The sequence below is a fragment of the Dioscorea cayenensis genome, chromosome 11 (assembly GCF_009730915.1).
Source record: "Dioscorea cayenensis subsp. rotundata cultivar TDr96_F1 chromosome 11, TDr96_F1_v2_PseudoChromosome.rev07_lg8_w22 25.fasta, whole genome shotgun sequence".
NCBI lineage: Eukaryota > Viridiplantae > Streptophyta > Magnoliopsida > Dioscoreales > Dioscoreaceae > Dioscorea > Dioscorea cayenensis.
This window is the reverse complement of record NC_052481.1, coordinates 21,565,783-21,590,788: the sequence shown is the minus strand read 5'-3', so window position 1 is coordinate 21,590,788 and position 25,006 is coordinate 21,565,783. Positions and strand designations below refer to the sequence as shown.

Here is a 25,006-nt window from a genome sequence, read left to right as displayed (position 1 = left end):
TCCGTATATCCCGACACACAGGAGGTTCCATTTCTCATGCTTCCCATGCAGATAGATTGGTAATTTGTTTAATATTTATATAAATGTGCTTTTAAATTATAAAGAATTTGTTTGGTGCTAATTGTAACAAAATTCAATTTGTTGTATTATTCTAGCGATCGAGCCTTGGACCTGATCCTCGCCCTTTTGAGCTTTTTGAAGTAACTCATACAAAGAAGGATACCTCCATGCTTGTTGATGCACGTGCTCAATCTGTTAAGGTAAGCAGAACAATTTTTTGTGCGGTTTTTTATTATAGACTTTCTCTACAATGTTATTGTGAGTTTATATTTAGTTGGTTTAAGAATAATATTTAATGAGTTGAGTTAATTGATGTAGGATCGCTATCTGGAGCTTGTGGAGCAAGCATCTCAAACGCAAGAAGGGCTTGACGAGCTTCCTATTGTGGATGAAACAGCTTTGTACTATGAGGCTGTTGGGGGAGGAAAGAAAAGTCGGGTTTATGGAATAGGGTCCCAGGCGTGTATCTTTTATCCACATTCATCTTCGAGTTTGTCCACAGGTTCATCATCTGAGGCACTACATGCTGAGGTTAGAGATTTGCGTCAAACTCTTAGTCAAGTCCAAGATCGTGAGGAGAGGCTTCAACAAACACTTGACCAAGTCCAAGATCGTGAGGAGAGGCTTCAACAGACGCTTGTCCAAGTACAAAATAATAACAAGGAGCTTCAACAAAGTTTGCTAGAAATGAAAGAGGAGAGGGACCAATATCGTGCGGAGATGATGCGTCAAATGAAGGACATGATGATGAGTTTTGAGAGGAGGATTCTTCGATAGCATGATTTACCACGTGAGCTCACAAACTGCCATTCGACGATCATGATGTTGGCTTATAGTTGTATTTGTCGTATACTTATTATTTTTGTGTTGAACATATATATTTAAATATTTCTTTTTGTATGAATTGATGAGTTTATCTTATTTGTTGGTGTTCTAGGTTAAAAATTTATGTAGCAGGTTTTTTAAAAAAATTAGGGATATAATTTTTATTTTATTTTATTGACTTAAATGTTAGAAACGGATTAGAAACGGATTTATTTGTTTGAATATTGTTTTAAAATTTTTAAAAAAACTTTAGGAACGGATTAGGAACAAAAAAGCTATTGTTTCTAATAGGGGAACAAAAATAAAATAGAAAATATTCCGTTGGGAATCCGTTTCTATTTTTGTAACTTAGAACGGATTAGCAACACATCTTATTCCGTTTTAATTTTTCAAAAATTAGAAATATAATGCTTTCCGTTTCCAATCCGTTTCTAAATTTATAAACGGAATATTTTTCTGTTTCTATTCAAATTAGAAACAAGGGTATTCAAAACAGATAAATTCCCTTTCTGATCTGTTGCTAATTCACTTTAGGAACGGATTAGAAACGGAAATTACTGTTTCTAAACAGTAATTTTCTTGTAGTGTCTGATGTTTCATTCTGAAGGCCACATAATACACAGAGAATGAGGCCCCAAATTCAAAGAGTGCAGATAATTATAAGTTTTGATCTTGCCTTTAAACATGAGCCACATAAAATGCTTAATTCTGGGGGCTACCTTAAGGCGCCATAGTTTGTCCCAACCACACCAATTCTCACAATGAGCAGATTAGAATTAAGATGGGAGTAAATCTTGGAAGGATTCTAACACAGTGGGCTTTAGGAAACCAAACCCATTGATTGGTCCTTTCCATATCAATTTTTGCCATGAGCTAACATCTCATTGTTCAAATGCTCACCAAAAACTTGTTGAAAAGCGTGAATAACCTCGTGAACATCATAAACTAAATCGAAATTTGCATCAATTTAAAATCCAAATCCATATTCAAGTAAGTCGAGTTTTAAAAAGCAAGCGGAATTTCAAAGTACCAAGGATCAAACAAAAAAGAGATGTTAGAGGGATTGACATAGTTCAACCAAATAGAAGGGTTAATGGCTTTATCAATATGGCAAAGCCCTCTAAAAAACCATGAGCAGTTCATAGGAATAGAATCTATTCAAAAATTGATTTTTCCATATTTATAAAAAATAATGGCAATCCAAAAATAATCATGAGAATTAAGATAATGAAAGATATTCTTAGCCATCAAAGAAAGTCTAGAAAATTTAAGATTATGAATAGAGAGCAGTTAACATTATTAGATCCCTGACTAATTAAATTCTTGTAAATAGAAAAGCCAAGCTTAATATACCGAGCAGTTTTCCTAGAGGTAGTAGAAATCAAAATTAAATTATCAGCATACATAAGATGGCTAAAATTGAAACGAAGGTTGCTGTTAAAACCCAAAATCATATGACGTCTCATGGCAAAGTTCAAAAGAGCTGTTGAAAAGGTAGGAAGATATGCGATCACCTTGACGAAGTCCTCTCGAAGAAGAAATCCATGAGGTATGACGTTTATTAATCAAAAAGGAGAAAGAAGGAGAGCTAATACAAGTCTGAATCCAAGAAATCCAAATGCTAGGGATTTCCAAGAAGCAGAACTGATATATTATACCCTTATTTACTTCTCTTGCAACAAAATTCATATTTTCAAAGCATTTAAATTTGAAATCCAAGAATGAGAGGAGCTACATGTTACTAGATTGATATTCTAGTGAAGTTGGAAGCATCATGTACTTGACTATTTGTATTGAGAAATTGAACAAAGATCAAAGGGAAAAACGAAAGCAATCACACAAATAAAAAAGATTTAACAAGATTCGACAAAATATGCCTACGTCCTCAAGAGCGTAGCGGATGTCGATTCTCTTATTAGAAAATTAGAGTTACAAATTACTTGAATATATATTCAAACTCTACCTAGTACAATCTTACCAAAATACCCATGTACCGTACTGCGGGGGTGTTGCCCCTATATCAGCTATATACAACAATTTGCACTAGACTTGACACTACTCATGTTATTAGTGAAGTGAGTCACTATTTGTCATGTCGTAGTAGGAAGCATTGGGAGGCGGTTAAGTCAGTCCTTTGTATTTAAAAGGTACCACAAATGCTTGTTTGGATTTCTAGAGGAGGGATATAAAGTTGATGTTAAGGATGCAATTTGGCTTAAGGGCATGCTTTGAGATATCTCGACATATACTAATTCTTCTACCATCTATTGCAATAATCCGAGTGCTACTCACTTGGTGAAGGACCTGATGCACCATGAGAGATGTAAGCACATTGATTTCAAATTTCATTTTGTTTAAAAGATTATTTTAAATGGCATAGTAGAGATTAAGAGATTACTACTGCCAACAATTCAAACTCTATGATCACAAAGCCTTTATTAATTGCGAAGTTCATTTATCACTCGAAGTTAATTTAGATTTGTTGTTCTGTTTAGGGTGGGATTTCAAGTCTAGATGGAGATTGTTCTGTGTGTCTATTATATCAATGTAATTAGCATATATCTTGGGTTATATTTGCCATATTGTTTTATGTCTTCCATCTCATCATAATTAGCATGCGTTGTAGGGTTATATTTGAAATTGCTTCTTTTAGATTCGGTTGTTTTATGTTTTATTATAAAACACCATATTCTTTTGATTAATAAGCTCTTGATCGCCTTTTAAAAAATTCTATATATATATATATATTCTTGTGCTACCTTGGTTTCTCACAAAACCATAAAAAAATAATAAAAATAAAAATAACAATCAAAATCAAAATTAAAGAAATTAAGGTAACTCAAACCAAGAAATGAGCCAATGAAGCAAACACAAATTAGAGTATCATACTAACATAAGAACTATAAACTTTGCGATATGTATATGATTTTGATTAATCGGTACCGCATTATACAAATTAGATTATCACTAATCATACTCTTCAATGCTATCATCATTTTTTATCACTAATCATGCTATTCAATGCTATCATCATTTTTTACTCGACATTTCATTGCAATAGCCGCACCAAGTTTCTCAAGGAAGTGAAAATAGGCATCCCTCCAATAGTCATTGTAAAGTAAAGTGCCATAAACTGCCCAAAATCCTACAATATAAGCAAAAACGATGCCAATGTACCACCACAGCATTTCATACTCATAGTCCTCTTCGCAGTCACCGCACCTTGTTGAGCCTTCTTCTACTATTTGATTGTCGTCACTGTCACATTTTACATTCAAAGGTGGTCCGCAAAGGTTGTCATTGCCGATATACATGGATTGTTCATTAATAGTCTGAAGCTGATTAATTACCGGATGGAATTCTGCCAGACAAGTTGTTACATAAAAGGTTCAAGTGGCTTAAATAAGTCAGAGCAGACAGACTTGCAGGAATTGCACCTGAAAGTTCATTTCTTGACAAATCAAGAGATTCCCGAAACTGAAGATTCCTGATGTCGACTGAGATGTTGCCAGACAAATGATTTCTAGATAAATTCAAGCTTTGCAATCCTTAAAGCTTCCAAAGTCTTGCCAGAATATTTCTAGAAATTTGATTGTCTGATAATTCCAAGCTTGTGACAAACTGAAGATTCTTTGTGCACTCCATTTCCATCCCTTTCGTGACTACTTGCAAACTCTCTATATATCCAAGAGGGCCAAACCCAATGCCGCTAAAAAGTTGTCCTTGAACACTATGCAATATGTTCTTTCCCTCTTTATGAATCTGCGCCATTGTGAGCTGAAATTACCAAAGCTCTCAGGTATGATACCTGACAGGTTGTTATCTCCAAGGTCGAGAATTTGAAGAGAGGTTAGATAAGAAAGTTCTTCAGGAATGTGGCCTTCAAAAATGTTAGACCAGAGCCGAAGAATTCTCAGTGAAGGCAATGCTTCTCCTATCCATGATGGTATGTTACCGGACAGTTGGTTACCTCCAAGATCAAGGATCAACAATACCTTGCAAGCTCTTAAAGATGTTGGTATTCTCCCGGAGATGCTGTTGTTTCCCAGATGCAATGCTTGAAGAGACCTTAAAGAATCCAGTTTGTCAGGGATTTCTCCGGATAAATTGTTTTTTCCAAGATTGATCACTGTGAGAGACGCTAAATCTGAAAATCATGCATGAACTTGACCAAAAAGTCTGTTGGTAGACAAATCGATAACTTCCATCACAGCAAAATTACAAATTGATGCAGGAATTGTACCATTGATGAGATTATTGGAGATATGCAATTCTATTAAAAGTGGTAAATATTCCCTCATGATTGATGAGTATAATTTGCACTCAATATATAAATCTTCTTTAACTCATAATAAATTAAATTTGAATTATTTTGAACCAATTTTACTCATAATCTTATTATAATTGCATTGTAGGAAATAAAGAGATTGATTTGAAGGAAGAACATGTAAAAGGCACAAAATTGGAGGAAGAAGAGCAAAGTTTCAACAAAAGGGAACAAGCAAAACATAAAATCTTGCGCCTAGGCGCTAGCATGCAGCGCTTAGGCGCTACAACATCAAGAGGTGCAAAACAGAAAGTATAGCGCCTAGGCGCTACAGTCTTTGGCGACTAGGCGCCACCCCGATTTTTATGTTATAAAAGGGGCTGGGGTTGAGACGAAAAAAAGAGGAGAATTTCGGAGATCAAGAGACCAGGAGCGAAGATTCGACGCGGATTCATTGTCAGGCTTTAGTTTTTAGTTTTTCTTTGATTATTTGATTATGAACCTTATTTATATGTCGAACTTTGCAATTATTATGTTCTAAATACTTTTTCTAGGGCTACGATGTAGCTAGACTATGAAACCCTAGATTCATCTTTATTTAATTTAATTGATGCTTGTTTCAAGACTATATTGGATATTTTAATCTATGCTTAATGCTTGTGATTATTTGATCACCAATTGCATGATTATTAATTTGATTTGAGACCTAGAGGTGATAATTAAATTAGGTCTTGGTTGAAATATCGTACAATCATCATAAGATAGAAATATTTATGAGGTTGTATGCATCATTATAAATTTCTAGAGCTTAATGAGTTCCATAGGTTCACAGTTATCTCAGAGATGATGTTAACTTATCTAGTGGAATATGCTATTGATGCTTGAGAAAGATTAATATGTAATTTAGGGAAATTTGATGACAACATAAGAAACAAACATTGATTGATTGAATTAGATGACCTAGGTCGAATTAGTCTAGGTGAACTCAGAAACCCTAGAATCTCTTGACATTGATTTCTCCTTATCTCTCTCTCTCTAGCCCTTGAATTAGATTTTCTAAACTAAACCTCTTCAATATCATTAATCAAGTAGAATTAAGGTTAGTAATTTTGGTAATTAATAAGCTCAATTCTCGTGCGAATGATACTCTCTTATCACTATATTACTTGTTTGTGATAGAGTATACTTGCGTTATATAAATCACACCTACAGTATTGGGAGAAGTGTCTGGAAAAGAATTGTTGGAGAAGTCGATGTATTTGATATTGGAAGGAAAGGAAGGCAATGCACCATATAATTTATTGGACTCAAATCTATGATACAAATGGTGATAAACTTCAAGGAAGATGGGATCATGCCAGTGATCATGTTATCAGAGAGGTCCAAAATGACAGTATCACCAGTAAGTGTCCAAAACCAGTCAGGCATCGTGTCGGAAATTCCAGTGCTTGACAAGCCCATGAGTGAGTAGTTTCTCTGTGTTCTCAGCCATGCAGGAAACTTAGGTCCTAACATGCAAGACTTAAAACTGAAAACTTCTAGCTTAAATGGAGGAATCCATTCAGAGCTCATATTAAATGTCAGAGATTTTGAAGATATGCTCAATTGTTTCAAGTTTGTGAGGTTGGAAAAATGAGCTTCAGAGACAACACCTTCAATCTGATTGAAAGACATGTCAAACACTTGTAGCTGAATTGAGCCATAGAACAGGATTTTGCTCAAATCAAGCAGAATTATTCTTCTCAGCATTCCTATCCAATCTGATACATTACCTCTAAATTTATTGCCTCTCAAGTTCAATGCCTTAATGCTCTCAATGACACACCCAGAGAGAATTTCTGCAAGTGTTTTTGCCTCACCTTCAATCTTGTTTGTAGACAGGTCTAGAGTGTGGAAACTGCAAAGATTTCTCATAGTTCCATGAATACTCACAGAAAAAGAATTCACTCCAATCTCAAACGCCTCAAGACATACCAGTTGTTCAAAAGAGTCAGGAATCACACCATGAAAACTATTGAAGAGAAGATAAGCATTTTTAAGACTGCTGATATTGAAAAACCAAGAAGGAAAAGTGGCATTGATTTGATTACCATCAAGAACAATAGTAGCAAGAGACGTGAAATTACTAACAGAAGGCAAAGAAGCAGGGATTCTCTAGATTTGGCAGTTAGGTAAGACAACAACAGAAAGTGAAGACAGCGTAGTCAATGCGTCAAACACATCAACATCATTGGCAAGGTTCACTCTACTCATGTCAAAGATACTGCAAACCATAAAGAGAAGACATCCAATGGGCATTATCTGCACGCAAATCATTGAGAGAACGGAATGAAATCAGATCAAGATACCTCGAGTTTGTAAGGTTCCCAAGCTGAGAAGGAATCTCTCCGTGGAATCCAGCATTGGACAACTTGAGATAACTCAAAGTAGTGATTGAACCAATGAAGTCTGGGATCTGGGAACCGACAAAATCATTAGAACACAAGTCCAAGTAGCTCAAGTGCTTCAGCTCAACCAAAGAAGCATCAATTTTTCCACCCAATTGCCATTCATTGTTAGGACCAGAATGAAGATGACCATAGTCCAGTGAGATAATATTTCCTGTTTGGTTGTTGCATGCCAGACCTTTCCATGAACAACATGCAGTCATCACCAGTCCAGGAAGGTAGAAGCTGTCCAGGATATTTGAGGCTGTTCTTGAACTTGAGGAGAGCTTGCTTCTCTATTTCTATGCAGCTGCATGTGAGCTCAAACCATAGATGGAGAACAAAGGTGAGAAAATGAAGCACCTTGAGCTTCTTCATACTGAGTGCAAGGATATCAAAGAGCAGAACATGTGAACTTCATTCTTCATGCGATTTTCTTAAGTCTCAAGGCAAACAGAGTGACAAGTCTGGAAATCTGACTAGTTAATTTGCCGGGAACTTGATGTAGAAAAGCCAAACATGGGCTTAGTAGTTTTTGACTAGTAATAATTGAGGATCTTGAGGCCTGTTTTATGGAAATTTGCACTATATTAGGTGCACAATCAAATCTTTCTATTGCTTTTTCAATGAAGATGGGCTTAAAAGTTATTGACTGATAACAATTGAAGACTTTGACGCCCTTCTTCTTGAAATTTACACTATATTAGATGGACAATTAAATCTTTCTATTCTTTTTTCAATGACGATAGTCTAAGATGCCGGGTCAATCTTGATTATCTGAAATTAAAGATGGGCTTAGCAGTTATTGACTAGTAGCAATTGAAGACTTTGGGGCCCATCTTCTTCAAATTTACACTATATTAGGTGGACAATTAAATCTTTTTATTCTTTTCTCAATGACCATAGGCTAAGATGCCAGGTCACTCTTGAATATATGAAATTGAAGATGGGCTTAGCAGTTATTGACTAGTAACAATTGAAAACTTTGAGACCGCGTCTTCTTGAAATTTACACTATATTAGGTGGACAATTAAATCTTTCTACTCTTTTCTCAATGATGATAGTTTAAGATGCCGGATCACTTTGATTATCTAAAGTTGCCCTTGATCCATGAAAGTCAACTTTTTTATCTGGTTGATTTGGGACAACAAAATTCATACATTTGAGAATCTATTAGCTAAGAGATGATGGCCTCATGTATTCAATGCCACTCTGCAATTGAAAATATGATCATCTCATTTTCAGATGCACATTTGCTATATACATGTGGAATCACTTTGAACAAGTGTTTATACTACATGACCTCCCAGATTTCTTCGATACCCTATGGGATTCGTGGAGAAACAACCTTCGTTGCCTACAAATAGAGACTTGAGACTTTATTTCCTGAGCCAATATTTGGGGTATTTGGCTACAGTGAAATAATTGAATGTTTAACCATTTTTCATTCTCACACGCCTCTATTCTTACAAAAATCATTTATACGTTCTTGCTATGATGAAGATCCTAGATAGATGTCATCTTCACCAACAATGTGATGATTTTTGAGGAAAGTGGATAAACCATCGATTTATTGAATATTAAAACCAATACAAAGAAGAAAACAAAGCAAAACATAAAAAAGTCCGAAAATGAAGAGAACAGACACAAAATAACACAATAAAACAAGAACAACAACAACAAGCATTCACCAAAGGTGATGCAAGGAAAAAACAGAAAACTACAGATAAAAAAGACAATAAAGAAAACAATTGGGTTGTCAAGGTCCACTGTGCAGTAACAAGCTACCGACCCAAGCTTAAAAAGGAGTGGATCACTTCGACAGATGTTGTGATGTTGAACGTGCCGGTGTGATCGGGAGCCCTCTCGCTCAGGATCACTAGTAAGCTTTTAAGATTTTGAAGGGAGTCATTTGGAAAGTGTTGATTTGGGTCGCGAGCTACATAAATCCAAAACTGAAAACATATGAATAGTTTTAAAAATGTCTGAAAAAGTAGAAGCACAAACTAAGAAAGGTTAAGGCAAACCAACATGATTTCCAAAACCATAATTAGCAATGCAATTTGAAGAAAAGATCCAAAACTATTTATGGGTGGATCTATTTGAAGACATAATCTATTCAAGGACACAAGATATCTATGGCAAGATTTGATAGAAGATTGAAGACTCAAGCTTGGATGAATGAAGATCATGCTTGAAAGATACTGAAGAGCTAAATTTGGATGAGAGGAGATCAAGTTTAGTAACAATATACTGAAGATCAAACTTGTACAAAGTTTGGAAAAAAGATCAGGAGTTCTTTGGAGACCATCTTTGTTGAGATGGATTTGCGCCTAGGTGGGTGCAACCCTCGGGAGAGGAACCTGCTGGTATGACATAAGGAAGGAGGCTAGTTGCTGGTGGCAGGAGGTCGGGAGGAGTGGACTGCGTCGATGCAAACTGGAGCAACTGGGAGGGTTGGAGGTGTCACAAGTCATGTTACAACGAGAACTGAAACTCAGTCAAGATCAGTAAGTGAGTTGTGTTGCAAGCTCAGTTGCAACGTCTAACTTTGGAAGGTGTCCAAATTAAGAAACCACAGGAAGCTTTGTTGGGACATAGAGACGTTTATATAAGATATTCTGCTTGAAGATTTAAGATGAGCCACAAGTGAGAAACTCTTATGTGTGGGTTGAAGAGAGTAGGCATCGAGCAATCTTAAGAAGGTTATTCTTTGTTGTGAAAGAGAGAGTGAGTGTTGTAACTCTTCTTTCCTTTTCTCTTTTAGTGGATTGTTTTCTCCGAGCTCGGCCCCCAGATATAGGTAAGATTATGCCAAATTGGGTAACCAATTTGTGTGTCTATTTTCTCTTGCATGATTGATTATATGTGAGTTTATTACTTGTGAGATTAAGCGAAACATTATCACATATCTACCCCTTTAGAACTAACAGTTTCTATCTATCTAAACATTCCAGGAAATAAATCTCGCTATGAGATCCCATAGGAAAGGATGTCAGACTTCCAATAAAAGAATCCAAGAAGTCTAAACTTTATATAGGGACTGAGGGAGTGATTGCAAACCCAAGTTAAGCATGAGGAAGTGCTAAATACGCTCAATGAATCCACGCTTAAGAAAAAAGGTGTTATGCCATTTTGGAAGCTTTATGACAAAGAACAAGTATTTGTGCATCTTTGAATGTTACAATCCCTTTTGCTAGATTATTATAGGTTAAAATTTTGTTGTTCAAGCCAACCAACAAAATAAGATTATCTTATTTGGGTAACCTGCTTTTCAGAAAAAGGGATATAGAGGACTACGAATTCCTCCATCAATAAAATATTGGTAAAAAGATTTCACTGAGAACATCCTATTGAGTTGATCAATTTCATTATCATCTTAGCACCTTCTCGCCGGAAGCTTTCCCCAAGAGAAGGTTGTTGAATCATCCGCTTTTCATTTATTTGCATATTGTTTTTCCGGCATTTGTGTTAATGCTTTTATCTGTTATACTTTAAGGGGACGGTTTGTTTGGCCGGATTTGAAAATCCTTGGATTTGAAAATCCTTGGATTTGAAAAATCTTTTGTTTGTTTTAATGGATTTCAATCTCCTTTGTATTTTCAAATCCAAAAGTCATGGAATTATGGAATTCGGCCAAAATGATCGAATTTCAAAATCCCATTCAGTGAATCCCATCTAGTAATTAATATACTAATTATATTAATTACTTATAATATTAATTACACTATAATTATATTTTATAAAATATTAAATAAAATATAAGTATAGTATAATTAATATTAGGAATATAATATATAATTGATATATTATATTACTTATTTTAATAAATAATTAATATATTATATTTTATTATAATACATTAAGTATTTATTAATTATATTAATTACACTATAATTATATTTTTATAAAATGTTAAATAAAATGCAATTATAGTGTAATTAATATTAATAATATAATATATAATTCATATATTATATTATATTATATTAATTGTTTTAATAAAAAATTAATATATTATATTTTATTATAATAAATTAAGTATATATTAATTATATTAATTACTCATAATATTAATTATACCATAATTATATTTTATAAAATATTAAATAAAATATAATTATAATGTAATTAATATTAGTAATATAGTATATAATTGATATATTATATTATATTATTTATTTTAATAAATAACTAATATATTATATTTTATTATAATACATTAAGTATATATCAATTACTCATAAAATTAATTACATTATAATTATATTTTATAAATATTAAATAAAATATGAATATAATGTAATTAATATTAGTAATATAATATATAATTAATATATTATATTATATTAATTATTTAATAAAATCTAAATTAAAAAATCTCTCCAACCAAATACCAAGATTCAGCATTACAAATACATCCAACCAAACACTAGATTTGACTCTCCTGAATTTTCAAATATAATCCACTGTATTTTCAATTACATCCAACCAAAAGCCCCCTGAGTGGACCCAGCTTGTATCCTACTCATCCATACTTTTTTTTAATTTTTTGAGTGTAGTTATGATTTATCTTTTTAAAAAAAATAAAATAAAATAAAGTTTGACATGTTTTTTTTCCAACCATATAATCCTGTTTAAGTAAGCATTAAATGCAAATTTGGAATTATATTCACTTATCCAATATATAAGGTTGGTGTTAAAGACATGCAATCATGTCAACAGTGCATTAAATCATACACGAGTGCCCCAAAGAATCATTTTAGTATATACATATTATTCATGGGTAATAAATTTATTATAATAATCTAACAACTGATCTAAGAAATTATTTTATCATATATTTTGCCATGAATTGCGTTGGATCTGTCTTAGACATTAAGTGATTCTTTACTAACGTTTTTTTTCTAAGATAACCGCCTATTGAATAAAAAATATATTTTGATTATTTGAAAGTGTCACAAAATGATCTTACACCATATTTAGTCAAAAAATGAATATCCACAACCGATTGTGATTTTATCTTAAATTAAGTAAATCATTTGAGCATCACAGCTACCTCAGAAGTAGAGAGTCAATCGTTTATCAGATTTATTAAAAAAATGAGTAACACTCTGTTTTTTATACTAAAAATTAAAAACTATATTAAAATGTTGACAATAAAAACTTATGTTTAGATAAATTTTGCTTCCTAATTTATTGACTATCATTTTAAACATAAATTAATGAAGTAAGCGTACCTGTGGTTTATAACATAATTTATTAACTATCATTTTAAACTTATTGTTTATAAATAATTTAGATATAAATGAAATTATCCAAATTTTCATTGTATGAGAAACAAACGTTGTGTACATAACTTTTTTATATAAATAGGTATCATTCTAAAGGTTAGGAAGCGTTTTTCTTCTTGGAAAATGCAACACTTTCTTTGGGTGATCGTCTTACGATGGTGAACTCTATCCTGTCTGTACTCTTAACATACTGGATGTCCATTTTCAGATTACCTTCTTAGGTTATCAAGAAGATTGACCTAATCAGGAGAGATTTTTTATGGTCTGGGCCAAACATCGCTCACCCGAGTGCGAGGCTTGTCGGTTGGAAGAATCTTTGTCGCCCGGGATCGTGGGATGGGGAAATTCTCGATCTTCTTCATTTTAACCAGGCGTTCTTTGGAAAAAAATAGTGGTGGAAGTTTATGCCTGATCCCAACTGGTGTGGGTCGAAGGTGATTCAGTTCAACTATAATCTGTCAAGATAGAATTTATTTCCTACTCAGACCAGCAGGGTATCTTTTTTTTGGAAATGGGTGGTTAGCTGCTTACAAGCTCTCAGGGGTTGTATTGGGTGTAATGTTACTTCTGGTCATGAGATATTATTCTGGAAAGATCGTTGGTTCAATGGTTGTACACCCATATTCTTATGTCCGGATGCTTATCGAAACGCACAACATCCAAATGGTTCTATGCAAGATCTTGCCCACTTGTTAGATGATGCTCCTTTCATTGAGGAGCCGCCTAGCCGAGTACACAGATTAGGAAGGAGGGTGATATGAAATGGTGGTTGCGGAAGTGGTGCCTTCTCGGTAAAGTCCTTCTCCAACTTTCTGATTGACGGCGGGTTGCGTTGCTCGGTGGCTAGGTTTTTCTGGCGTAACTTATGCCCTAAGAAAATAAATCTGCTTAACTGGCTGGTGTGGAAGGATAAGGTTCTATTTCTAGAAAATCTTGCAAGACGTAAATGCAACAAGCTGCTGACCGCTACTTGTGTAATGTGTCACTTAGCCATCGAAACGGTCGATCATCTCTTTACACAGTGTTCGTTTGCAAGACAAATATGGGGCCACTTCTGTAGGCTCTTTCAGCTTCCCGATCCACCTATATCCATGAGTAACTTGTGGGACTCATGGAGGCCGCTAGTTCGATCTTCCATGAGGGAGATGGGGGATTTAGTGGTGAAAGCACTTGTTTGGAATATTTGACTTGTTAGGAATGATTGTATCTATAATGCCATTGTTGTGCCTGCTGATGTCATTATTCTTAAGATTGACCATATGCTTTTATCATGGTTCTCTACTGTCACAGAAGGAGCAAAAGCGAAGCTGGAAGACTCCATAACAACCATTCGCATTAGTCTAGAGTTTCATGGACCTAGAGCTGAGGAATCTAGTGGGGTTCCGACGTCCGAGGAGGCACTTGGGCTGAGTGTGGGATAGTTTTTGTTTTTGTTTTGGGGCTAGAAGGATGGCCTTGTTCCTCTTTGTTTTCAGTGCTTGCGTCTGTTTTCTTTTGAGTTATTCCACATCTAGTGGTGCTGGGTGTCTGTTTTTGCTTGTTCTTCTATTGTGTGGATAGAGTGTTGTACTTTTTTTCTGGTTTTTAATTGAAGTGGTTTATTCATCTTTTTAAAAAATAAATAAATAGATAAATAAATAAATAAATTTGGTTTATTCATTTAAAAGAAAAGTATGGGCAAGTCAACCAGCTATTAGGCCTGATATCATACGCAAAATACTGGAGATTAAACTGATTAATCAGGTAGTCTAGATGGGAACTTAGATTAATTAATAGGTAAATTACAAAAAGCAATAATTGAATCAATCAAAGTTGTGAGTCTTGGACTCCGGGTTAGCTTCTAGAAAAGCAAAAGATATACTTTTCTATTCATAACCCAATGACTGCTTTCCACGTGTTCACTAAACAGTGTGTCGGACAACGATGCGAATCGCTCACGTGTTTCTCACCGTATTGTGGGCCCCATCCATTCCTATGTTGAATCTTTTATATATATATATATATATATATGAGTATTGTTATATTTGCTTAACTAATAAGGGTCCCATCCACATGACTAATGTAGCGGGTGACATGAATTTTTTTTTTATTTTTTTATTTTTTTAATTAAAAAAATATTGATAAAGTAACACGTGAGTTTGACTCTCTCTCTTTCATGCCGCTACCTTCCCTCACTCCTGGCTTCGTCTCGCCGCCATTTCTCTTCCCCGCCCCCGGCCCGTCCCGGCCGTTGTTTCTTTCTCTTGCTCCCCTGCCGCTTCTCTCCCGCCCACTGGCCCAGATCGGCCATTTCTCTCCCCGCTCCCGGCCATTGCTTCTCTCCCCGCCTCGCCCTCGGCCCCGTCCCGACCATCGTCTCTCTCCCCCACTCCCGACCATCGCTTCTCGTACACTAGAATTTCAGAGAACCAGCCACACGAGAGTGACATCTCATTTTTTTTAAATCAAAGTCTCATTACATATAAATTAAATAAATTAAAATTAAAAAAAACTTTCAATTGAAAAAAAAATTAAAATATTATATTTTAGGGGGTTTTTTTTTGTGAGAAGGGCGACAAGCGTCTAATCAGGGACGTGCACGTGTGGGGAGCAGAGCTCAATGCCGACCCACGTGCCCTCCCCTTGCATGGACATGGGATTCGATCTCAGATCCTCTCCGAAAAGAACGCCCTACCCAAAAGACCCTGTACCAATTGACTCTTGGTTATACTTTAGGTTTTGACTACCTAGGTTTTAAACTTTTAATATTTAATAAAAACTGGCCGGTTCACCCATGTGCACCATTTTAAATTTTTAAAAACTAGATTGAGTTCGGTTCAACCATGTGAACCTGGTCTGGTTCATTCGGTTTGCGGTTGAACTGCTCAGTTCACACCAGTTTTTGGCTTACTCAGTTTTTAAAATGGTACCAAACCATTTATACACCCGGGTCCGATTCAACCCCTCGGTTCAATCCGATTCTGACTACACATATCCTCAGGGAGTCATGTAAGGGTTGAGTGAGCTTAATGTGCTTATTTTGGTCATGGATACCGCCTCAAATGTTGTTTTTTTTAGCTTGACAAGATTGGACAAAACCCTACCTCGATGAGCCATGTAAAGACTCGTTAAAACATGAGTTGAGATCTTTATAAAGCATGGCATGTTTTTGTAACTCATGGAGCTCCAGGTGAGATTACTCAACCTTGATGTGTATTGGCAAATAGACCATGGGAGAGGTTTGCAAAGTGAAAGAGAGAAAAACAAACAAATAAATAACTAATTTTTTGAAAAAATATTTTTAAAAATTTTAAATTTCCATAGTCTTGCAACTTGACTTTTTCAAATGACTGGCTGCTCATATGCAACTATGTTAGGGCCTTATAAGCCTTTCAGTTTTATTTATATACACATTATTGACATAAAATTAATGTAATCATCATATTCTACACCTAATTAAAAACAATCTACAAATATTTACAATATTAATATTTTAAACTAACGCTTGTTTTTTTTCCTCGTATAATAAATTTGTGATTTATTTATTTGATTAAAAAAATATATTTTAAACCATCACCACATCATTTCACTTCCAAAAAAATACATGGAGCTTTGATTGTTTTATTGTAAGTTTAAAGTTAATCAAAGATATGTTTTTTTTTTTTTAAGTAAATGTGGATAAACCACAAATTTATTGAAAGAAAAAAGGAGCAACAGTACAAAGGTAAAATCCTCTCACCAGAAATGAGGAGGAATAACAAACATAAAAAAAAATACAAAAAAAAACTAGAAATAAAAGGAGGTCTAGAAAGGCGGAAGACACCAACGATATGCTTTTTTTATAAATTCTATGCCAACATGATTAATTTATTTGACAAAGAAAGATAAAGAAACCAAATGATTTGACCATTTAGTGTCACACAAAATATAATCATGCCGCTAAGAAATAAAATAGATAATTAATGATATTTTATTGGTTTATAAACGAAAAAAAATCATTACATATTTATAGTTGCGTGCCCTTTTATAAGACCTTGAAACCTTGTGGTTATTTGTCATGGTAAATATTTTTTGCAGATAAAATTTTAGATATATATGTATATATTACTTTGCTAATAAAACTTTGCTCCTTACATACAACATACAGAGCATGATCATAAATCTTGTTAAAAATACATACTAATTATAATTTTAAAAAATATAAAAAAAATATCATTTTCACTAAATCTAATGATAGATATTAAAAAAACATTTTTTTATCTTTATGATGATTAATAAAAAAAACAGAGCAAATAATTTGTTAGTCTTCTTTGTGTAAAATATTCCCCTTTTTATTGAAAAACCAAGTTCAAACTTTAGTTCACGCAAGATAATCCAGCACTTATGTTAAAGTATAAACTCCATGCATGTGTGCACACTCTCAATGTGCCTTGTCAATATTTTGTCAAAAATAAATAAATAACATAAATATATAACAAGATTTTTGTTTTTAATAAATATAGATAAGTTATCTGTTAAAGATGGATATACACGAGGAGTTAAATTCTACAACACTTGTATTATTTATTTGCACGAGCTCATATTTAAAATTATTTTATATAAAAGAACTAATACCACTAAATCATGTGATTGTTGGCCACACCATAACAAAACTTTTCTATAAAAAAAAATGAATAATTAAATAAGAATAAAATATCAATATCCATGTAATCCATCCGCCACCAATCACATTAGCATTGAGAGGGCAATAACTTCAGAACCCTGGCACCATTTCCAAATCTCATCATTCTCGCCAAAGACTTTAAAATGGGACCCAAGACCCACACCAGCAATAAAATTGACATTCTATCAACCATATGAATTTACTTTTTTTGTTATTAATTTCAAATAAATATAAAGATATAATTTTTATTATTTTTACAAACAATAAAATGGCAGGGGACTTTACTTTCACGTGACTGTTTGCTTGGTTCAAGATAAAAAGCTAGTAGTATTCACTATTCACATCATGAAAGTTAAACAAACCCAACCACTACTTTGATTAACTGCTCATTTTGAGGGCTTTTGCTTTTTCCTCTTTTCCTACTTTGGCTTTCATGACTATAATTGCATGCAATGTTAGGGCCTTCCACAAGGCATCATGAATGGCACCAAAAACAAGGCGTCTAAATAATAAGTACATGCGGAGATTACAACAACTCTTCAATTCAATCAATGTGAGGCCCAAATATGATGAAACATAAACCATGATTTTTTTTATCTTTTCGTTTCAGGGGATAAACACCCAAAAATAAAATAAAACATAAACGAACGGGAAGTTAATATTTGAATATATTTGAACCACATTTTATATGAATTTTGATATTTGATTTTGAGTTTTATTTGAAATGAATACTTTACACAAGAGATATGGAAGAAATTTAATGACAATAGATTAAGAGATTGTTGGTCATAAATTTTTATATGAATGTATTTTTTCTTATTTTTTTATTTTTTTATTTTTTTAATGTTTACTAATAAAAATATTGATGAAATTTTTAATCTATACTTTCACAAATACATATAATAATTTTATTTTTTTTTATATATTAAATTCTTTTTTTAAGTTTCAAGTGGAGAAAAATAAATCAATACTATTTAGAGACTATTGACACCTGATTTTTTATGTACAAAAGAGGTAAAAATAAGTGTTAAATCCCCGCCACAAGATGATGATGCATGATATATTTAAAAAATCTGCACATGCTCTTAACGGTAGTTTATCTATTTTATAAAAATAAATAAATAAAGGCATGATAAAAAAATACAATTACAAAAACATAGATAACAAACTTAAAAAGATTTTAAACATAAAGAAATGAAATGGTTTAATTTATTATACTTCCGTGTTTGTTTTTTCTCTCTTCTATAATAAAAAAATAATAGTATTTTGTTTTGTTTTGCTCTAATCATAAGTTGTGTGTCGGCCATTTATTTTTCCATAATTTTCCAAAAAAAAATATTTTTTAATATTGGCTTTACAGCATGTTAATTGCATTTCAACAATTTTTTTTTTCCATTTTTTACAAAATAAATAAACAAACACCCACCAAAAACGAAAGAGAAAGAAGATCAAGCTGACGTTGACTCAGAGCCACATAAATAAATATCATTTATATCAAGGACACTTATCTTAACGTACACAAAATTCCTCATTTTTCCAGGGTTAAAATGGCAAAATACCCCTTTAATTTAACACTCCATTTATTAATTAAAAAAATTTAAAAAAATCATGAATTATAGATATTTTATATATTTAATTCATTTATTCTTTTTAAAATTACAAGTCACCGTTGCTTTTCCGAAGTCTCCAAGTCATAATCAATCGGACGGTCTAAAATGGTCTGAATGCGAGTGGATTTGGTTGGGATATTCGTTGAAAATTTCTCATTTTAATAAATTTATAAATAAAGACCTTTTTTTTAAAATAAAATATTTAAATTTTGAAATAAAATAAAAAGAAAAAAAAAACATCGTTTGTGAGAAACGCTCAGAGATCACCGACCTGCCTCGAAGACCCCGGGATTCTTTTTCTCTCTTTCGTTCTGGCTTTCGGATGGCTCGGAGATCGATGGAGGTGTGATTAATGGCTGGAGTTCTTCTTCAGGTTGAGATCTGACAGCGGTGGAAGCAGCGGCAGCAACGGAGCAGTGAAAGGTGAGGTTTTTTTATTTTTTTATTTTTATTTTTATTTTGTGAGTTTGGATTTGTTTTGATCTTTTGGTGGTGTTTTGTTTGTATTTTTGTGTTGAATTGTGAGTTTTGATGGAGGTTTTGAGAATTGGAATGTTTGATTTGTTGTGGCTTGTGGAAGTAATAAGGAGGGATTTGATTGAAGGTATTGTGCGGGTTTTTGATGTATGGTCATGTTGTGTTCTTTTGTTGTTTGGATTCGTCGTTTTGATTGAAGATTTCGGAGAAGGAGGTGGATTGCTTGTTTTCGTGTGGTTTTGGGACTATCTGGGTTTGAGGATCAAGTGGGTTTCTTGATTTATGGTCTTTTTACTTCCTTTTTCTGCAACTTTTTGATTGATTTAGGTAGTCCTTCAGCTCGTTTGGGTTGGTTTAATCTTGAACTATTAGATGTTTGGGTTTTGACTTTCTTTTTCTGCTTTCAGAGATCCTGAATATTCCGTTCTTTGAATTTTAGCTGTTGCAAAAATTTAATTTTTATGGTTCCTAGTTGAGATTTTTTCTTTTTTCTGGGTAAATATGTTCAGGCAGGGAACTGGAACGAGGTCTGGAGAAGAGAAACACGGTGATAGTGAACTCCAGGTTTTACTTTGTAGAATTTGAAGTGTGAACGGTAGGCGTTGCTCTGAATTTGTTTTCCTGGTATTCAAAATTTCTGGCCTTTCATATGTTAATATCTTTATTAATGAAGCATTAAATTTCATGCCTTTTCCCTGGTATATAAGGTTCAACTAACTTATTTAGTTTATCAAATCTAAGCATCCAATAAAAAATCTAGCGTACCATAAGCTTTGCAGTTTGCATAGAACGGATCTGTAATTTTCCTTCTCTGCAAGGTTTATTAGTATTTTATTATTATTATTTTTTTTTAAGCCAAATTTAACCTGTGGCTAATACACTGATTGTGATTTTGTTGATGTTCTGTGCTTTCTAAATTTTGGCAAACTTTCGAAAGTGCTAAGAGTAACAGTCCTTGTCCTGTTTTCTTTGTGTATACGTGTGTGTTTCTGTGTCTTCGTATTTGTGTTTTTATTCTGTTGCTTTCTTGGATAAATTTTTGGTACCTTGACATGTGCAAGTTGTATGACACTGGGACTTCTAAGAAGGGAAGCTTATTACGTTAGAAATTGCTGCCTGTAATTCTGTTTTCAGCACTTTTCTTGACTAATGAAGAAAGACATTCCTTTTCATAAAATCTTAAATCTAACATGCTTACCGAGAGTAACAGTACACATGGAGGAATAGGGTTTATTTTACTGAATCTTGTTGCATGCATTCATAACTACTTTGAATTTTTGAGTTTTGTTTTCTGATTAATGTGTGTTATGTGTGTATATATAGATAGATAGATAGATCAATTTTTAGTTGATGTTCTGTTTTGTGAGGATATAGATCAATAGATTTTCTTAGGAGCCGTCAGTTTCTATCATGAACGCTATGTTATATACAGTGCCAAGATAGATATTCATTTATTGGTATTACACGAACAAATTGTTTTTGTTGCTTGGTACGTCTTAAGCTCTTTCGCCATAAATCCTTGTGATTATTGCTTCAATAATCATTTGTATAATTTATTCTATCATGATGTTTTTGGCATATACTTTGTAGCACCGCTAGGAAATTGCTGACATGGTTTTTCCTTTAACCTATCATGGTCGCTCTGACTTTCACCTATATCAGTTTATCTTGTCTGATTTTCACCTTCTTTCTTTCTTTTTCAGATACTAGTCTCGTTTCCATATTTTCTACAGTTGGTAGGATCTGTTCACCAACACCAACACCAACACCAACACCAACTACCAAATTATTATAAACAATGAGCAACCTAAAGCTGGGGGTTGAAGTTGTAAGTGCCCATGATCTCTTGCCCAAGGATGGGCAAGGCTCTTCCGCCGCATGTGTTGAGCTTCACTTTCGATGGTCAGAAGTTCAGAACCACCATCAAGGAGAAAGACCTTAATCCTTCTTGGAATGAGCGCTTCTACTTCAATATCTCAGATCCTGCTAACCTTCCCAACCTTGCTCTAGAAGCTTTTGTCTACAGTATCAACAAAAACTCAAATACACATTCGAAGCCCTTCCTTGGGAAGGTACGGATTGCTGGAACTTCCTTTGTTCCCTTTTCTGATGCTGTGCCTCTGTATTATCCTTTAGAAAAACGTTCAATCTTCTCTCGTGTAAAAGGAGAACTTGGTCTTAAAGTATTTCTCACAGATGATCCTTCAGTAAAACCTTCCAATCCTCTCCCCGCTATTGATCCCTTCCCAAACAACCCTCTCCCTGGTCAAGTGAATCTCGCTCAGGCTCAAGTGCCAAACTCAAATTCACACGCTTTTCCAGAAAACAAGACAGAATCTAGGAATACATTCCACAGTATCCCCAAAGAGCATAATCAGTACCACTCTTCCACACCAGCTGCCGAGCAACCTGTCAAATTTGTGGCGGACGAGATGAAAGCTGAACCTCCTAGAATTGTTAGGATGTACTCTTCATCCTCTCAGCAACCAGTGGATTATGCAATTAAAGAAACAAGCCCTTTCCTTGGTGGGGGCCAGATTGTTGGAGGCCGTGTCATTCGGGCAGACAAGCCAGCTAGCACATATGACCTTGTGGAGCAGATGCAGTACCTTTTTGTACGTGTGGTGAAGGCGCGAGAGTTGCCAGCAAAGGATGTTACTGGGAGCCTTGATCCTTTTGTGGAGGTGAGGTTAGGGAACTATAGGGGAATCACCAAGCACTTTGAGAAGAAGCAGAACCCAGAATGGAATGAAGTATTTGCCTTCTCTAGAGATAGGATGCAAGCATCACTTCTTGAAGTTGTGGTTAAGGATAAAGATCTGGTGAAGGATGATTTTGTTGGAATTGTTCGCTTTGATTTGAATGATGTTCCAACACGGGTTCCTCCAGATAGTCCTTTAGCCCCTGAGTGGTACAGGCTTGAGGACAAGAAGGGTGATAAGACAAAGGGTGAACTAATGCTAGCCGTGTGGATTGGCACCCAAGCTGATGAGGCTTTTTCTGATGCATGGCACTCTGATGCAGCAGCAAGCGCTGATGCCTCTGCTGTAAGCGCTCACTTACGATCAAAGGTCTACCATGCACCCAGGCTTTGGTATGTGCGAGTAAACATCATAGAGGCTCAGGATATTGTCGTATCTGACAAGACTCGCTTCCCGGATGTGTATGTCAAGGCACAGATAGGAAACCAATTCTTGAAGACAAAGACTGTTCAGGCACGGACAATGAGCCCAATTTGGAATGAAGATCTTCTGTTTGTGGCTGCTGAGCCCTTTGAGGAACACCTTATACTTTCCGTGGAAGATCGTGTGGGGCCAAATAAAGATGAGGTGATTGGCCGCGTTGCCATACCGGTGGGGTCTATAGAGCGGCGCGCTGATGATAAAATTGTAAATAGTCGCTGGTTTAACCTGGAGAAGCCAGTTGCAGTTGATGTCGATCAGTTGAAGAAAGATAAGTTTTCAAGCCGACTCCATCTCCGCATCTGCTTGGATGGAGGGTATCATGTGCTTGATGAGTCCACACACTATAGCAGTGATCTCAGGCCCACTGCCAAGCAGCTGTGGAAGCCATCCATTGGGCTGCTTGAGCTAGGCATCCTGAACGCAGAGGGGCTTCATCCTATGAAGACGCGTGATAGTAAGGGTACATCTGATACCTATTGTGTTGCCAAGTATGGACAGAAATGGGTACGAACTCGAACCATAATCAACAGCTTGAGTCCTAGATACAATGAACAGTATACATGGGAGGTCTATGATCCAGCAACAGTCCTTACTGTTGGTGTATTTGATAATTGCCAGCTTGGTGAGAAGGGACCTAATGGTAACAAGGATCTGAAGATTGGAAAGGTGAGGATTCGTCTCTCCACTCTTGAAACGGGACGTGTGTACACTCACTCGTACCCACTTCTGGTTCTACATCCTTCTGGTGTGAAGAAGATGGGGGAGCTGCATCTCGCAATTCGGTTCTCATCTGCTTCCTTAGTTAACATGATGTATATATACTCACGCCCACTTCTACCAAAGATGCATTATGTTCGCCCATTAACTGTCATGCAATTGGACATTCTTCGACACCAGGCTGTGAACATTGTGGCAGCACGGCTTAGCCGGATGGAGCCTCCTCTCAGGAAGGAGGTTGTGGAGTACATGTCAGATGTCGATTCTCACTTGTGGAGCATGAGGCGGAGCAAGGCAAACTTCTTCCGCCTCATGTCTGTCTTCTCAGGCTTGTTTGCAGTGGGCAAGTGGTTCGGTGATGTGTGCGCTTGGAAGAACCCCATCACAACTGCCCTGGTGCATGTCTTGTTCATAATGCTCGTCTGCTTTCCCGAACTCATCCTGCCTACTGTGTTTTTGTACATGTTTTTGATAGGGGTGTGGAACTATCGGTATCGCCCACGATACCCGCCTCATATGAACACAAAGATCTCTCATGCAGAGGCTGTGCATCCGGACGAGCTTGATGAGGAGTTTGATACATTCCCTACCAGCCGGAGCGCGGAGATTGTGCGGATGAGGTATGATAGGTTAAGGAGTGTTGCAGGAAGAATCCAGACTGTGGTGGGCGATGTAGCCACTCAAGGGGAGCGAGTACAAGCTCTTTTAAGCTGGAGGGATCCGAGAGCCACGGCAATCTTCGTGTTGTTCTGTCTGGTGGCTGCACTCATGCTGTATGTGACACCATTCCAGTTTATTGCAGTTCTAGCGGGCTTCTATGCAATGAGGCATCCAAGGTTCCGGCACCGAATGCCTTCTGTTCCCATCAATTTTTTCCGTCGTCTGCCAGCAAGAACAGACAGTATGCTGTAAATATCGATCTAATGGTTTCTGGGGGAGTTGTTTCACCTGTCTTGATATATCCAGTTATCTATGTTTGGTCTCTGTTGTGTGGTGGTTAGGATTGTTGTAGTCGTTGAAGACTAAGAACAACATCTAGAAAGTTACTTATTATAGAACAATGGCTTGGACAATGGCTTGTACCTCTCTTTCTTGTATCTGCAACCTTGTTCATAATTAAATCAAGATTTCATTTCCAGGGTTGTGTGCAAATGTAGAGGGCTCGTTTTAGCTATTTTTCTTTTGACATCGGCTGCGTCGAAGGGTAGCGCGGCATTTAACACTGCCCAGATTGTGGGGGTGTGGTCATGGCTGGTAGCCCTATTTTGGGGGAGAAAAATTTCTCCTCCGCGGGGAATTTTGGAACGGAGAATCCCGTTTCACCCCACTTGACGGGTCACTGGTTCAATCCCGAATCAAATCAGACTCTGGCTTTGGAAAATGATTCTTACATTATTTGCACAGTTGAAGGAATGCATTAATTTATTAGAATGGTAGGTAGACACAGACGGCAAAATTTAGCGCGGGAGAGTGATGAGTGTTTGCTTTTTACAAAGTGGAATA

The 25,006-nt window shown here is 35.4% G+C and overlaps 2 protein-coding genes across 2 annotated transcripts; one reads left to right on the top strand and one right to left on the bottom strand.

The window, feature by feature from the left end:
* Nucleotides 1–3,899: 3,899 nt before the first annotated feature.
* On the bottom strand, nt 3,900–7,802 carry LOC120271771 (receptor-like protein EIX2). The gene is made up of 6 exons (XM_039278447.1): nt 7,501–7,802; nt 7,337–7,415; nt 6,475–7,306; nt 4,694–5,032; nt 4,308–4,382; nt 3,900–4,246 (listed from the first exon to the last, which is right to left on the bottom strand). The coding sequence occupies exons 1-6, from the start codon at nt 7,800–7,802 to the stop codon at nt 3,900–3,902; spliced, it is 1,974 nt and encodes a 657-aa protein (XP_039134381.1).
* Nucleotides 7,803–19,353: 11,551 nt separating this feature from the next.
* LOC120271488 (FT-interacting protein 3-like) lies at nt 19,354–24,641 on the top strand. The gene is given in 4 exon segments (XM_039278170.1): nt 19,354–19,547; nt 20,111–20,196; nt 21,305–21,492; nt 21,494–24,641. Coding segments are annotated over 2 exon segments (3,015 nt in total). The 5' UTR covers nt 19,354–19,547; nt 20,111–20,196; nt 21,305–21,399; the 3' UTR covers nt 24,416–24,641.
* Nucleotides 24,642–25,006: the final 365 nt, after the last annotated feature.